The 13,702-nt window shown below is 40.6% G+C and overlaps 1 protein-coding gene across 1 annotated transcript in view; it reads right to left on the reverse strand.

Annotated features, from left to right (window-relative positions):
* Positions 1-12,526, reverse strand: part of SALL3 (spalt like transcription factor 3) — a 23,399-nt gene extending 10,873 nt beyond the window's left edge. Inside the window, 1 exon segment of the mRNA XM_033154772.1 lies at positions 12,365-12,526. Coding sequence (XP_033010663.1) covers positions 12,365-12,443 — 79 coding nt within the window. The 5' untranslated portion in view covers positions 12,444-12,526.
* Positions 12,527-13,702: the final 1,176 nt, after the last annotated feature.

The following is a 13,702-nucleotide window of genomic DNA, read 5'->3' on the forward strand; positions in this document are numbered from 1 at the left end:
ATTGCTATTACTTTTCTCTTAGAAATTGGGGGGGGGGCTGATTTTCTCTAAACTGACTAGGCAAACATCATTTTAAATCGGAATAAATACAAATGAGCCTTCACAGAAGTACTACAGAAGGTGAACAAGTGAGTCTCACGAAGTTGCTTACTAGCTGTATATTGTAAAATTGTCATAGAACTAAAAAGTAAAACAATTTATTTTGTACTCAAGCCTTAAAACCATAAGCACTATCTCTGCCGTATTTATAACACTATTTTACCAAATTAGTACGTATGGAGTGAAACTGGATTCTGCACTTTGATATTAATGGCAGCAGTATAAAACAAAGGTAACAGTGCACAATAGAAAGTAAAGTAGCAAAGGTTCATGCAAGCTTTATCCTATTCACTGAACTTTTAGATTTAAGCGATGGGAAACTATCCTTTCTATGATAATAAAAGCTTAAAAACAGTATTCACTATAAAGCTTAAGGAAAGGAGAATGAATTAGTGCTCAGAGGCTGATCTACTTCAGTTTACAATTCTAATACATATTTACTTTTCATATTAACTTTTTTTTACAATTGCTAGTGTCAATGTTTCATACGTATTTTTCATTTTTCTAAAGTAATGAGACTATGGAGGCTGGAGAAAATAACTGCACACTTCGCTGTTTAGTTTTCTGAGCCACTCAACAAATGGACATTTGGAGATAGTGATTACTAGCAATTTAAACCAGCAACTTGTTCCCTAAGTTACTTACTCCACAGTCATACATCAGAAAAAACTTGAATCCTTTATATTGCAAAGGGCCAATTCTTTCTCAGACCACTCTTAGCCAAATATATGTGACAGTTCATATCCATATATATGGCCAAGGCAGTTCAGTAAGTCCATACATATTAGGTTTGGAGAACAAGATAAAAGATTCAGCCCTTGCCACCCTAGCTACATAGTTAAGAAAGCTCAACCATGGCTGGAGCTACCGGTATGTTGCAATTGACAAACCACAGCTTGAGAATAGCCTACAAACAAGAATATGAAACTTTTGAGATGAAATAGGGCTTCACTTCATGATTTACCCTAGCTATGGTTTGGTGTGATGTCTGGATTGAAAAACCACCTCTAGAGGTCACTACTCTTAGAGGCTAGATAGCATCTTAAAAAGCAGAGACATCACCTTGCCGACAAAGGTCCGTATAGTTAAAGCTATGGTTTTCCCAGTAGTGATGTATGGAAGTGAGAACTGGACCATAAAGAAGGCTGGTCGCCAAAGAATTGATGCTTTTGAATTATGGTGCTGGAGGAGACTCTTGAGAGTCCTATGGACTGCAAGAAGATCAAACCTATCAATTCTTAAGGAAATCAGGCCTGAGTGCTCACTGGAAGGACAGATCCTGAAGCTGAGGCGCCAATACTTTGGCCACCTCATGAGAAGAGAAGACTCCCTGGAAAAGACCCTGATGTTGGGAAAGATGGAGGGCACAAGGAGAAGGGGACGACAGAGGACGAGATGGTTGGACAATGTTCTCAAAGCTACCAACATGAGTCTGACCAAACTGCAGGAGGCAGTGGAAGACAGGAGTGCCTGGCGTGCTCTGGTCCATCGGGTCATGAAGAGTCGAACACGACTAAATGACTAAGCAACAACACTCTTAGAGGCTGGAGTGATGAGCAAATTAAAGTAGGCGAAGGTCCACACCACTGTATGGTTCTCAACTACAGACACAAACCAAGTTTTGGTCCAATGTCTAAACTGAAACATATTGTCACCATATAATTCTATATTATGTTAGACATATGCATACAGGAGTAAGTTCCCAGTAAATGTGCTTAGGGTTGAAGTACAGATAGTGTTTAAAGGAGAATGTTGCAACTAATTCATATGGCCATTTTTAAAAGAGACAAAGTGGTTTGGAGTACAGGAGTTGGATGAGGGAGGTGTAAACATAAATTCTGCTCCGCCATAAAGCTAAACAGAAGGTAGCTTTCAACAAGTCACTCTTTCTCCCTCAGTCTAACTTACCTCACAGGGTTGTTGAGGAAGAGCTGAAGGCACACATCCCTTAGCTTTGTTGAGGAATAGTGTATCAATATGATAAAATAGTATTTTACCAATGCGATAAAGTAATATTTTCAGAAGTCTGAGAAAGAATTATTGGAAAGAATTATTTTTCTTTCCAAATTAAAACCCATATTCTGATAGTTTACAATTATTTCTCCAGATTACCTTTGACCCAATTCTATCACTTAACAGGAAATGAATGGAAAACTAAATTCCATGTTGTGCTCTGATTACTGAGACTGTATCTACCTTTTAATTTCTAGTCTACTGGCACCAAAATGAGAGATGCTTCTTCAAGCCTATTTAAAATGAGAGATAATGAAACTGATTTTTTTTTAAAAAAAAACAAACCACCTGATTTTACAATACTTCTAAAAATCATCATAATTTTCAAAAGAGATTTTTCTTAAAGTTTCATCTGAAGAAAGCTCTTAATACTGAAAATGTTTATCGTGGTTCATAATAACTCACTAACAGGAAAGGTGCATCGATTTTGGAGCACAGTTTATAGAAATTAGATGATTCTAAGGATTCCCTACTTACGTTCTACAAAAGGTTAACAGAATTCACTTTCATTAAAGGTTTAGAATCATAATGTGCAGTTTACTCTGCACATTCTAATGAATTTCACGATCATCTAAAAGTACGAATCTTCATTCAGTCCATTGAGGTGTGCCTATAAATAAATACTGTTTTACACTGAAACAATCATCTGCAAAAAATTGTACAAGAGAAAATAACAGGCTTCTGAAAATTTATAACAATTTTTAAAAATGCAATAATGTAATACACTGTGATGCAGTTTGTAATTAATTTTTTCTCCTTCTTTTTGATTATTCAAATCAAAATCCCCATGGAGCCAGCCTTTCCCATCGATTTTAAAAAGAATTCGCTCTAGTCTTTGATGGAAATAGCCCATAACAACATTTTGTTGCCTTAAACATTCAAATGCTGCTTATACATGTCTCTCTGGGGCAAGTTTAAACTCTGATTATATTCAGCACTCTCAACCCTATCTTTTAAAAAAGCCAAAAAGATATGCAATATATATTTCTATTAATAGGAATATACTTTTGAAATGACCTGTTAATTTACAGTGCAGCACTTCATCTTAAATTTTTTATTAGCTTATTCTGAGGAAGTTTCTTACATTCTGATTGTAAACTAGTTTGGGTTCGGTCTATGTGAGAGATTCAACGAGTTGATGTGGAGAGAATATATCTGTATTCATGTCATACGCAGCCAAATCCACAGCCATAGTTCAGTCAAAATATTTGGATTAAAGCCAATAAGAATCTAAGGTGCCTGGATTGTGGACTGGGTTCTAGACAGGGAATGTCAGTAAAAACTGGTACTCCAGTAATTCCAGTTACCTGCATGGAGCAATACTACTATGAGTAGCTACTAAATTGCCTTTAAGGGTCAAATGTTTAGGTAGAAAGCAACACATTCCTATATGAAACATATACATCTCTGCAGAGAGGGAGATGAGAGATGGAGCAAAGGAGGGAGGAAGAGGGGGGGAGCCAATGTGCCCCCAATTTTGGCATATTTCCCCCTGCGTACAAAGAGGTTTAGCACACCATGTCCCAGCATCTACTAGAGCAAGCTGTATTTGTGCAGTTTGCAAGCAGTACAAGTTCTCCATTAGAATCAGAAGGGCCTGACAGAAATGCAACAGGGACTGTATGCTTTCCCATTATTAAGGAATAATCTTACATGTTAAGAATAAAGAAGAACTGAAATCCTAAAATATGCACTATTTGCAGAGGGCAGTACTAAAACAAATGTCACATCCGCTTTTACTTGCCGCTGCTGGCCCTGCAGTGTTTGTATTTGCAGGACAACGCTCTCTAACCCTCAAGAGCCCACTTTTGCCTTTTCTTGTTCCCCTACCTGCTCTCAAATATTTTTATGTGTACAGGCACGAAAGACCGTCCGGTTTATGTTCCAGTATTTCCTAAAATAAATGGCACAGAAAACTATTCTACCCTGAGTAAGCTTTGTCTCCGTATTCTAATTTTGCAAACAAGACCCTTTACAATTATTATTTACCCAGGCCATGACAATTTACGTACAATTTAAAATAGCATTCTCTGAGGAAATCCTGTTCTTAATGCTAATTTTGCTTCCCACGGCATCTTAAACTTTTATGTCAATTTCACAATGGGCATTGGTTATCAACAGGATAATTTGTTTTTGTAGTATCAGAAATGTTTTTACTGTTGTTGTTAATATGCTTTACATGACTTATTCACCTGCTGTTGGTTGTAAACCAAGGAAGTACAAAAGCATTGGGGTGGATTCAAACATGGTAATTCATGGAGGAGATGCTTCACAATCAATGAGACTTAAGTTGGTCATGACTAACTTAAGTCCCACCGATCTCAGTGAGTCTACTCTGAGGATAATTTAAGTTCAATTCACTATGCATTATTTCTACACTATTGAAAGTGATAAACAAATTGTAACAAATCCATTCAGCATACAAATGATGAAAAATCTTACATTAATTTTGAAATATTCATTTTTCCCCAAAGGAAAAAATCCTTAGCAAACTTGAAGATACAATGAAAATAGCTTTAAAACCGAAAAACAGGCTCATGAAACTATAATATACCTTAAACTATGGGCATTAGCCAATTTTTCAACTAATTAAACTTTCTGATTCTCAATGGCTACTGAAATAAAGATCGGCAGGTTGTACACATTCAGATTGTCGGAATGACAAAATATTTTTCCGCAGTGTTTTCAAACATAACTTTACTTATCAAAATCTATTTTGTGTCAGTATAGATGCTCAGTTATCTTTTAATGTGCATGTTCCTTAACTGAACAGCTATCAACATCTAATATCATTCATTCACTATAGATAATTAATACTACTCTTTTGCTTTAGCTATGTTATCTCTTAAAATAAACATCACATTAAAAAATAACTTTTATTTTCTCTCAAATTAATTCTTTTTAACTCTTTTTATGATAGCTTTGAATCCCATAAAGAAAGATGAATTATCACATACTGAGCCCAAGCTGTGAAACAGGAGGAGACAAATAGAGACCCCTACTGTGTTTAACAATGTAGAAGAAATTCCACACTCAATAGAAAAATTTCTACCCTTTTTCCACAGGCCACATAAACTGATAATATGAATGTGAACAGTGGAGGGCACTCTTGCTATGCAAAACTTTACATTGACCCGGTATACTTATTTTGATCTATTCAGTGGCCTAAATTTCACTATTTAACAGCCACCTGTGGCACAGTCACTAACTGCTTTCTGCTTAAAACAAATGCAACATCCAGCCAGCCACTAGGGCATTTCTCTGCACATATAAAGAACACAGCAAGCACTTTACATTTTGTTTTGACTAACTGCAAAACGGTAAGTATCATATATTAAAATGTTAGCAGTGTATTTTTAGAAGCAGGTGGAAAGCAATGGTGCACAATGATCTGGCGAAGTTTAAATACTGCACGTATTCAGTTGTGCCAGGATTTGTAATTCATTGCAAGCTAGTTCGTGTTTCCAGTACCCAAACACAGGTGACACAAACTTTTATTAAGAGCTAATGCAACATTAAGGTTTAATTGCTGATGTGTATCAAGTGACGAATTATTAAATACTGCATAATAGGGGTCTAAAAAATGTAAGAGATCACTTTTTAATGCGACTTTCCAGCTTCAGATACTGTTCACAAAACAAAAGCTAACATCTAACCCATTTTGACGCTTACAAGTTTGAGAGCACGAGAAACGGAATACCAGTTTGATAACACAGAACCTTCTGTAGAAGCATATCCACTCCTGCCACGCTGACAGCATCGTAGCTATTTGCATAAGTGCATGGTTGCAATATCAGGCCTGAACTCCAGCCTCGAAATACAGTGTTATCTCACCGATCTAGCTCTCCACAGATAACTATCCTATATAAATAAAGTAATATAACCACTAACAAACCAACTGGGTCAGTTGCCATCATCCTTGTGAAACATTAATATACATAGAAAGTGAGATGGATGACCAACAAAGTCGCTTCGATTAAGCAAAATAAAACTGCATCAGCTCTGGCAAGGTTAATTAAGGAATTCAAAGCTACATAAAAGAAGGCTCCCCCCGCTTCTTTAGAACTGTAAACACTTGTGTCGAACTAGATGGGGCATTTGATAAGCTGCACATAATGTACCAAAAACTCAGACGGATCTCTAGTTAACACTCAGAGTCGGTGTTAACACTTAACAGAACAAGTGGTAAGCCGCGCTGCCAAGGTCAACTGCACAGATGTACTAATTGTATTATGAGCTTGACATCTAGTGGCCACCCCTGGCAGGGCAAAGCAGGCAAAGGTTAAATCAGCAAACCTTGTCAAAGCACTTCTAACTACCCACCCTCAGGGAGAGTCCATCGGAAAGCTTGCTGGCACTCCACACAATCCCACCTTTTCACCGACAGCAAACAAAAAAGAGACTCTGCAATACACTCAGCACCAAAGCACAGAAAACAGAAAAGGGGGTGGTCTCGAATGCTAAACATAACATATGTACATCTTCAGCACAAGGAGAAGGAAAGCATTCCTTTGCAAAATATGCAGACCTATTGTCTTTCATCGGTGCATATTATTCCATCCTTAGCTCAAAAGTCTAAACTTTTTACAAGAACTGCTTTTGAGTTCTGCTTAGGTATTGCTGCTGCAACATTCATTCATGATTAGACAAAAGAATCACCCACAGTATGATTCTTTGATGATAAAGTATTTTTATTTTTATTTTACAAAAAGAACCATTGATATTTTATATTTTCTACAGTACTTGTGTGACATGACTTGTCACTGCCTTTGGCAACTATCCAGCACTTGCTCTATGATAATAAAAAAACACACCCATGGATCTCAAAGTGGTCTACTCTCAAACAAGTTTAGGAGGAGACTATGTATGCGCACCTTGTTTCCTTTCCACTGCTTGAGTTCATTTTCCTAGAAAGCACTCTCAAAAACTCCATCCAAACTACTTACTGAATACAAATATTTAAAGTAAAAGAAGTGAAATTATTCATATAAAAATGTAACTGCAGCAGACATTTTGCACTATTAGGTGAGCATAGTTTTGAATCTATCTACTGCTTACTGTTGAAGCTATTTTTAACTAAACCTTCACTATTTGTATTTTTCACCTATTATATATAGTTCAAAATATGACAGAAATTATTCAACATCCTAGTACATCTGTTTTATTATCCAAAGCTGAATGGGTTCTGCCCTTGTTGCTGTTTTTTAAATGCTTACTAGACATGCTAGTGTGGCTTTGGCATTCAGTTAACAAACCAAATCTTAAAATCCTGTGTTTAAATGGATGACGCGCACAATTTTGTTTAGGCTGATTCGAATTTCAGAATATTAGTGTGTTAAAACACTCTAAGTATCTGCTTTAAGAATATATATGATCCTGGGGAAAAATCATTTTGGCTAGAAAAGTGATCAGCATTCCAATATGAACATCCAGCTTATATTAATTGCACAGAGGTGATTGTAATGATTTTTCAAATAAAATTAAATGTTTCTTATTCATGAAAGGCATATGTTTCACTGCCTCCTTGAAGAGGCATATCTGGGATTAATAGCACAAAAGAATTTGAGGCTTTTTAGTCCGCTTTATCATTTGCATACTAAAATAATAAACTAGTAAATTTAATTTCTGCTATTAAACCATGCTTTTGGAGGGGTTTTTGAATAGATATGAAATAGGAATGAAATTATTATAATGCAGCCATCTATAAGTCTACAAGTACAAGCAAAATAAGTTAATTGTCTTTCCTCATGCCAACAGTTAATCAGCAAATCTTGTAAAGGCTTATTTTTAAACTGCAAACCAAACAAACCAATGGCCTAATTATTATTTATTTTCCAAGTAGAAAGCTTGGGAAAAGTCACACAATTTCATATTTAATTCAGGGCTTAGTGTTACTTCTAATGCTCTTAAGAGTATTACAGGTTACAGAATAGTATAACGTAATACCCACACTTCTTTATCTACATAATTTTAATGGACATTAGCAAGTATGCTACAGGCCCACATCTACAAAATAACTGGCTATATTACAATGAACTGAGGGCAGGGGAAAAAAACAACCCCAAATGTCTAATACAGTACTGAAGTGAGCCAAAATATTTATATTACTAAAGGTATGCCTTTATCTGTCTGTCTGGACATATATATTTCTATATCTATTTCAAATGTATCAAAATTATGAGCATAATTTCAAGAGCAATAATATCAATGTATGACACACACACACACACACACACACATACTGTATAGCACAATACAAATGTATTTTTATTAGCCATGTAACATTATAGTAAGAGTTGGTTCCTACTACACGTAAGCTAAGCAATAATTACTGTTACCTTAAAAGGTACAAAATACATTCTTGAAATTTCTTCTAATAATTATTTTTGAGGCCATCTCTGATCAGTTATCATCCACTAGAAAACGCTTAGGGGCTCCCTCCTCTTCAACATTGTCACTGCATTTGGGTTAAAGTGTGTGCAACATTCCCATTTGCTGTAACAAAACAAAACTGTTCTGTAATGCTAGTAATCTGTTGATTTAGAGATAATCATTTAACTGGGGATGTAGAGTCTCCTGATATTTGAGATTAAACTCATTCAGCATAGAGAACAGCAAATTCACCATATTGGGTTTTATAACAACTCCTTCAGTTATTGTGCTACTCTTTATAATGACCATTTCTTTCAATATGGCACCATTTAAAACGTTTAGCGCATAAATACCTTTCACTCACTACTTGTCAGCATAAACCGCTATACAGATTCTAATTAATCGCTGCATGCAAGCATTCGCTCTCCAAATTGCCAAAACTATCTTTTCCACAACAAACATTTCAAAATATCACTTTGCGATATTCTGAGTGGTTTTCATACTTCTCAGAATGCTCTGCTTCGTGTAATAAAGTTGCACTGCACTGTAGTTCAAGCTGACTTCAACAATTATTTATTGTATTGCTAAAACTTCCTATTGTAACACTGCCACCTAAATTGACTGGCCTTCGTATAACTTTAAATGTGGCCTAATGTTTATCTTCCACTATGTCAAACTGTCAGGTTTCTTTTTGCTACTGTGTAACATAATATCTGCCAGGAAAAGGAGCATTCACACTTAATAGCTTTCCTTAATGAAAGTAGTTTTCAAATGCAACATTAAATGTGATTGTGTGTGTGTGTGTATGTGTGTGTGTAGCTATACACAAACACACATATGAAATAGGCAAGCTTTATAGACTTAGCAGCAGATTAAGCAGTTATGTTATATAAAAGACTAAGTAGTTAAAAATACTAATGAGAATGAAGGTTGAAATATATTTAGATTATAGAGTATTTTTGGGGGGGGGGGAATGCTGCAAGTGTTCTTTTTGCGTGCTATAAATGGTGAGAGCTAGTTTTTGGCCTGTTGCAAAACAAGAGCCAGGAACTGTGGCAATGCCTTGACTATAACTGTAAACTACAATGATGAGAGCTGACTTTATAAGATACGTTTGAACTCTTATGAACTCTCTTTAAAGAGAAAAAAAATACTTAAACGTAAAAAAATGTGTAAATGATGAGCACCAAACTCATGTGCCTGCAAAATACAGCAATTTATGTACCTCCCTATATTCCTGTTTCTGAAAATGAAAGTGCAACATGCAAGCAGGGCTACTCCAGCTCATTACTAATCCCTTACAATAATGTTTTACTCTATGAATTAAGATATATTAAAAAGGGACATAGAGCATTCTGATTACAACATTCTAAAGCAGAGAAGTATTTACATTGTTGCGTTTTAAGGGCTGCTGTGAAAGCCGATTTTGAGCTATTCAGGGACCACAATAATAACGCTTTTAAAATTCCTCACTGGGATGCAATGTAGTCCTTTTGATGGAAAGACTGTCTTTCTCATTCGGCAGAAATAAATCCATTCATTTGATCATGTAGTCATTGAGGGCAATACAAAACAAACCAAGTGTGAGAAATTCTATGTGATGAAGTAAACAAAACAAAACCCCAAAAAAAGAAAAAAAGAGAAAAAAACATTTCCATGACAAAAAGATTCTTTGTTCTTAATCTACACACCATATGCAAGCGTTTCTTTTTAGCATATCTCCTGTTCTAATCTTGGGTGACATGGCTACATAGATAAGAGATGCTAAGCAACCCCCCCCCCAAAGAAAAACCCTCCAAGCTGAACAATTTTCTTCAATTTATTAACTCACCAGAAGTACCGTAATGAGGCACTTTCTACCCCTCGTTAACTTTTTAAAATATTCAGTGTTGTCTAAATTCTTAAACCAAGGACCCTCCCAAACCACTACAGATTTAAATAACAATGCTGTATCTTTATTAAAGAAATGCTGATTTGCCTACATTGAAGTATTTTGAAACCAAAGGAAGTGTTAATAACAAAACAAGAAATGCGTAATTTTATACTTCTGCTGTGACCTAGGGAACTTGTTTCGCTGCCTATCTATTATTGCCATTGCCCAAGAAGCTTTTCACATTACTAGCTGCAGCCAACCCCTTCCACTTCTGTTTTTGGAGTCCTTTTAGGAAAAGGAGATGGTAGGAATGGTAGTCCTGAGCATTTGCCAATCTAGCATATGCTAATGAAACCGAGCCACACTGCCCTAAGCTTCAAGGCTGTAAAGTTTATTTAAAATAGTGAAAAATCCTTTGTTGCCAACTCCCCCCCCCAACAAACTCCTTTTCCAAGGTGCTTTTTTTTTCTTGGGCAAAATAAAAAGGAAGAAGACTGGATGAAGTAATTATTGATCAACAGGGAGGGGAAGAAAATTATTTCCAACCACGATGTTTCCTGATTACGCTAGAAATGTAGGCAATAACTCTGTGAGGGAAAGGATGGAAAACTTCCTAGTGGATTTTGTCTTCCCCTCCAGAAAAAAGTGGCAAATTTTAAGAGCCACATGGTGAATATAGTTACAATGTGATCCTAACACATTCGAAAATGACAGCTCAAGAAAATAAGTTTGACCAGCTGCAAACCACAAGAGATTTGGAAATCGGAGGCTACTTGTTTCAGGAGCATTTTTGGCAAGGCTGAGTGCACCCTTTGCCACGCAGGGGCCCAAAGAAACCCCCTTTTTCAACCTTGCGAAGAGGGGGAAAAGATGATGGCAATTCATAATCCAACCTCGAAGCCATGGACATCTTCATGGCAATAGAGATGGCAAGGGAAGGGAAGGCGGGAGTAGAGACCTAAGCTCTGGCCCTGAGGGCAGGCAACTTATCCACCCCAGGCCTGCCTCCCTCCCTCACGCCCAGGAGATACATAAGGAACCACCACCTCCACCCCCTCTCGCCTTGGCCTGTTTCTTTGAAGGAAGCGGCAGGAAGTCATAGGCGCAGATAGCGATCTTCTCCAAAGCCCTCGGCCTGGCCACCTTCTCTGGGCGTCGGAGGGAGGAGGAGCCTCGGGGGCCTCGACGAAGCCCCCTCTCGCCCACGAGTTCCCAAGGGCTGGGGGGGGGGGAACTGAGGGGCTTACTTCAGAGTAAAACACGGTTCGCATCGGGTGGGGAGATGGGGTTTCCCCCCCTCCCCCTTCATACACATAGAGAGGCCTCGTGGGGTTTATTTGTTGCCAAGGGGGACGCGACAGCTGCCGCCGCCGCCGCCGTCAGGGCCGCTTCCGGGCGGTTACACCAGCGGAGCCCAAAGTCCCGAGGCGGGCGGTAGTTTGCAGCCTCGGCGGCTTCGTAAAAACGAAAGAAAAAAAAAGGGGGGGGGAGCTCTTATTAACTTTTCCCGTTGGAGAAAGCGGCTGGGTTTCTTCGGTCCAAAACTCTAGATCGTGAACCCCGATGGGGAGAGGCGGCGAGAAGGCGAGCCTCGGTTGGGCGTGGGGGGGGGCGTCAGTTTCCCACACTAGAGGCTCTGCCTGACCCCCCGCCCCGGTCCAAGTGTCTCCCTCCGAAGCCCAGCCATAATTCAAGCGGCCGGGCGCACGCAACAGGGCCAGCAAGGGCTTCGCGGGAAGGGAGGGAAGCTCGGCAAGGTGGAGGCGGAGGGAGGGAGGGAAGCCGGAAGAAACTTGGGCAGAGCGGCTTAACTTTCCTTCCCAACGCCCGGCTGCACTTTCTGCCGCCTCTCACTTCCCAAGGGGGGGGGGGAATCGTTTCTACGCACAGATCTCCAAGAAGAAACCCCACCGGATCTCCCCCAGGATCAGGAAGCGCACACCCCTCAACTCCAGCGCGCAAAGAAAGCTCTCCTTGCCCCCGGGGCTGCTGCGCCCTCTGGCTTACCCTGCTCCGAAAGCACCTCGGCTTGCAGCTCCTCGTCCGATCTGAGATGCTGGGGCTTGGCTTGCTTTCGCCGAGACATGCTGCTAACTGAGGCGTCTTCTGGTGCCTGCTTTTTGCAGAGACATCGGCGAGAGGTGGAGCGCTGGGGTGGTGGTGGGGGGAAGGGGGTGGTGGTGGTGGTGGAGGGGCGATTAGGTAGGTGGGGGGGAGGAGGAGGAGGAGGAGGAGGACTTGGTGGCGAGGGGAAAGTCGAGTTGGCGTCGGCGTCGGGCGGGCCACCCCTTCCTCCTGATTTCGGCGCCGATCAATTAAGAGCAGCAGCAGCAGCAGCAGCAGCAACTCCCCCTCCCCGGCGACAAACTCACGAAGCGCCCGAGCAAGTAGCGGCGGCGGCGGCGGCGGCGGCTGAGCCGGGCGGGGGCTACGCGGGTCTGTGCTGGGTGCGCGGCCGGCTGCGCGCCTCGCGCATGGGGCTCAGTAATTATGATTGTGAATAATGCATGGCGATTAATGATGCCGGGGGCGAGCGCGGATTGGCCCGGCTCCAGCGGGCTCGGGCTGCATATGTAAATGAGGGAGGGCGCTCAGCAATTAGCCGCCTCAGTCCGCCCAAGGATGCGTCTGCCCGGCACCAGCAGCGCCTCCTGCAAGAGGCACCGAATGCAGAGGGAGCAGCGGCGGCGGCGGCAGCAAGCGGGGACACGGGCGGCGGCAGCAGCAGCAGCAGAGCACAGCACAGCACGCACCCCCAACGGGGCTCTCTCTCGGCGTGTGCATTCACTTTACACAACATAGGTGCCAAAGCTTCCCGGCTGCGGGGAGGGCATGTTCTTTCGCGGCTTTTCCTCCCCTTCCTTTCAAACAAAATTACATCACTCTGTGTCTTTTTTCCAGGTTCCTCTTTACCCAGAAGTTAGTCTGCATCGCCCTTAAGTTTCTTTCTTCTTCTTCCTGGCTAACGTCTTTTTGTCGAGAGATTCTCTTTATAAAAAAAGAAAAGAGGAGGCGGGGGAATATAAACAAAAAAGAGGGAGAGAGCAACTTTTGCCTGTGTTGTTTTCTGGTCTTCGCTGCCTCGTCGTGCACGTTTATGGCTCGCGTCGCCTTCCCTTCTGCGATCGCTGGCCGCCTGCGCTGACTTCTGCTTCTCTGGGGAAGGGGAGCGTTGTTTGGGGATCGGGGAGGGGATCGAGCAGCCGGACTCGGGGGTGGGGAGTTTTGTCTTTCACCTTTCTCCTTCTCTTCCCCTCCTTCTTTGTCTTGCAGCTTCTCTCTCTTCTTCTCTCACGCCGACCAACAAGAGCCGCTCGGCCGGTGCCTCCTTTGCTATAAGATCGC

Source organism: Lacerta agilis, chromosome 7 (genome assembly GCF_009819535.1).
Source record: "Lacerta agilis isolate rLacAgi1 chromosome 7, rLacAgi1.pri, whole genome shotgun sequence".
NCBI lineage: Eukaryota > Metazoa > Chordata > Lepidosauria > Squamata > Lacertidae > Lacerta > Lacerta agilis.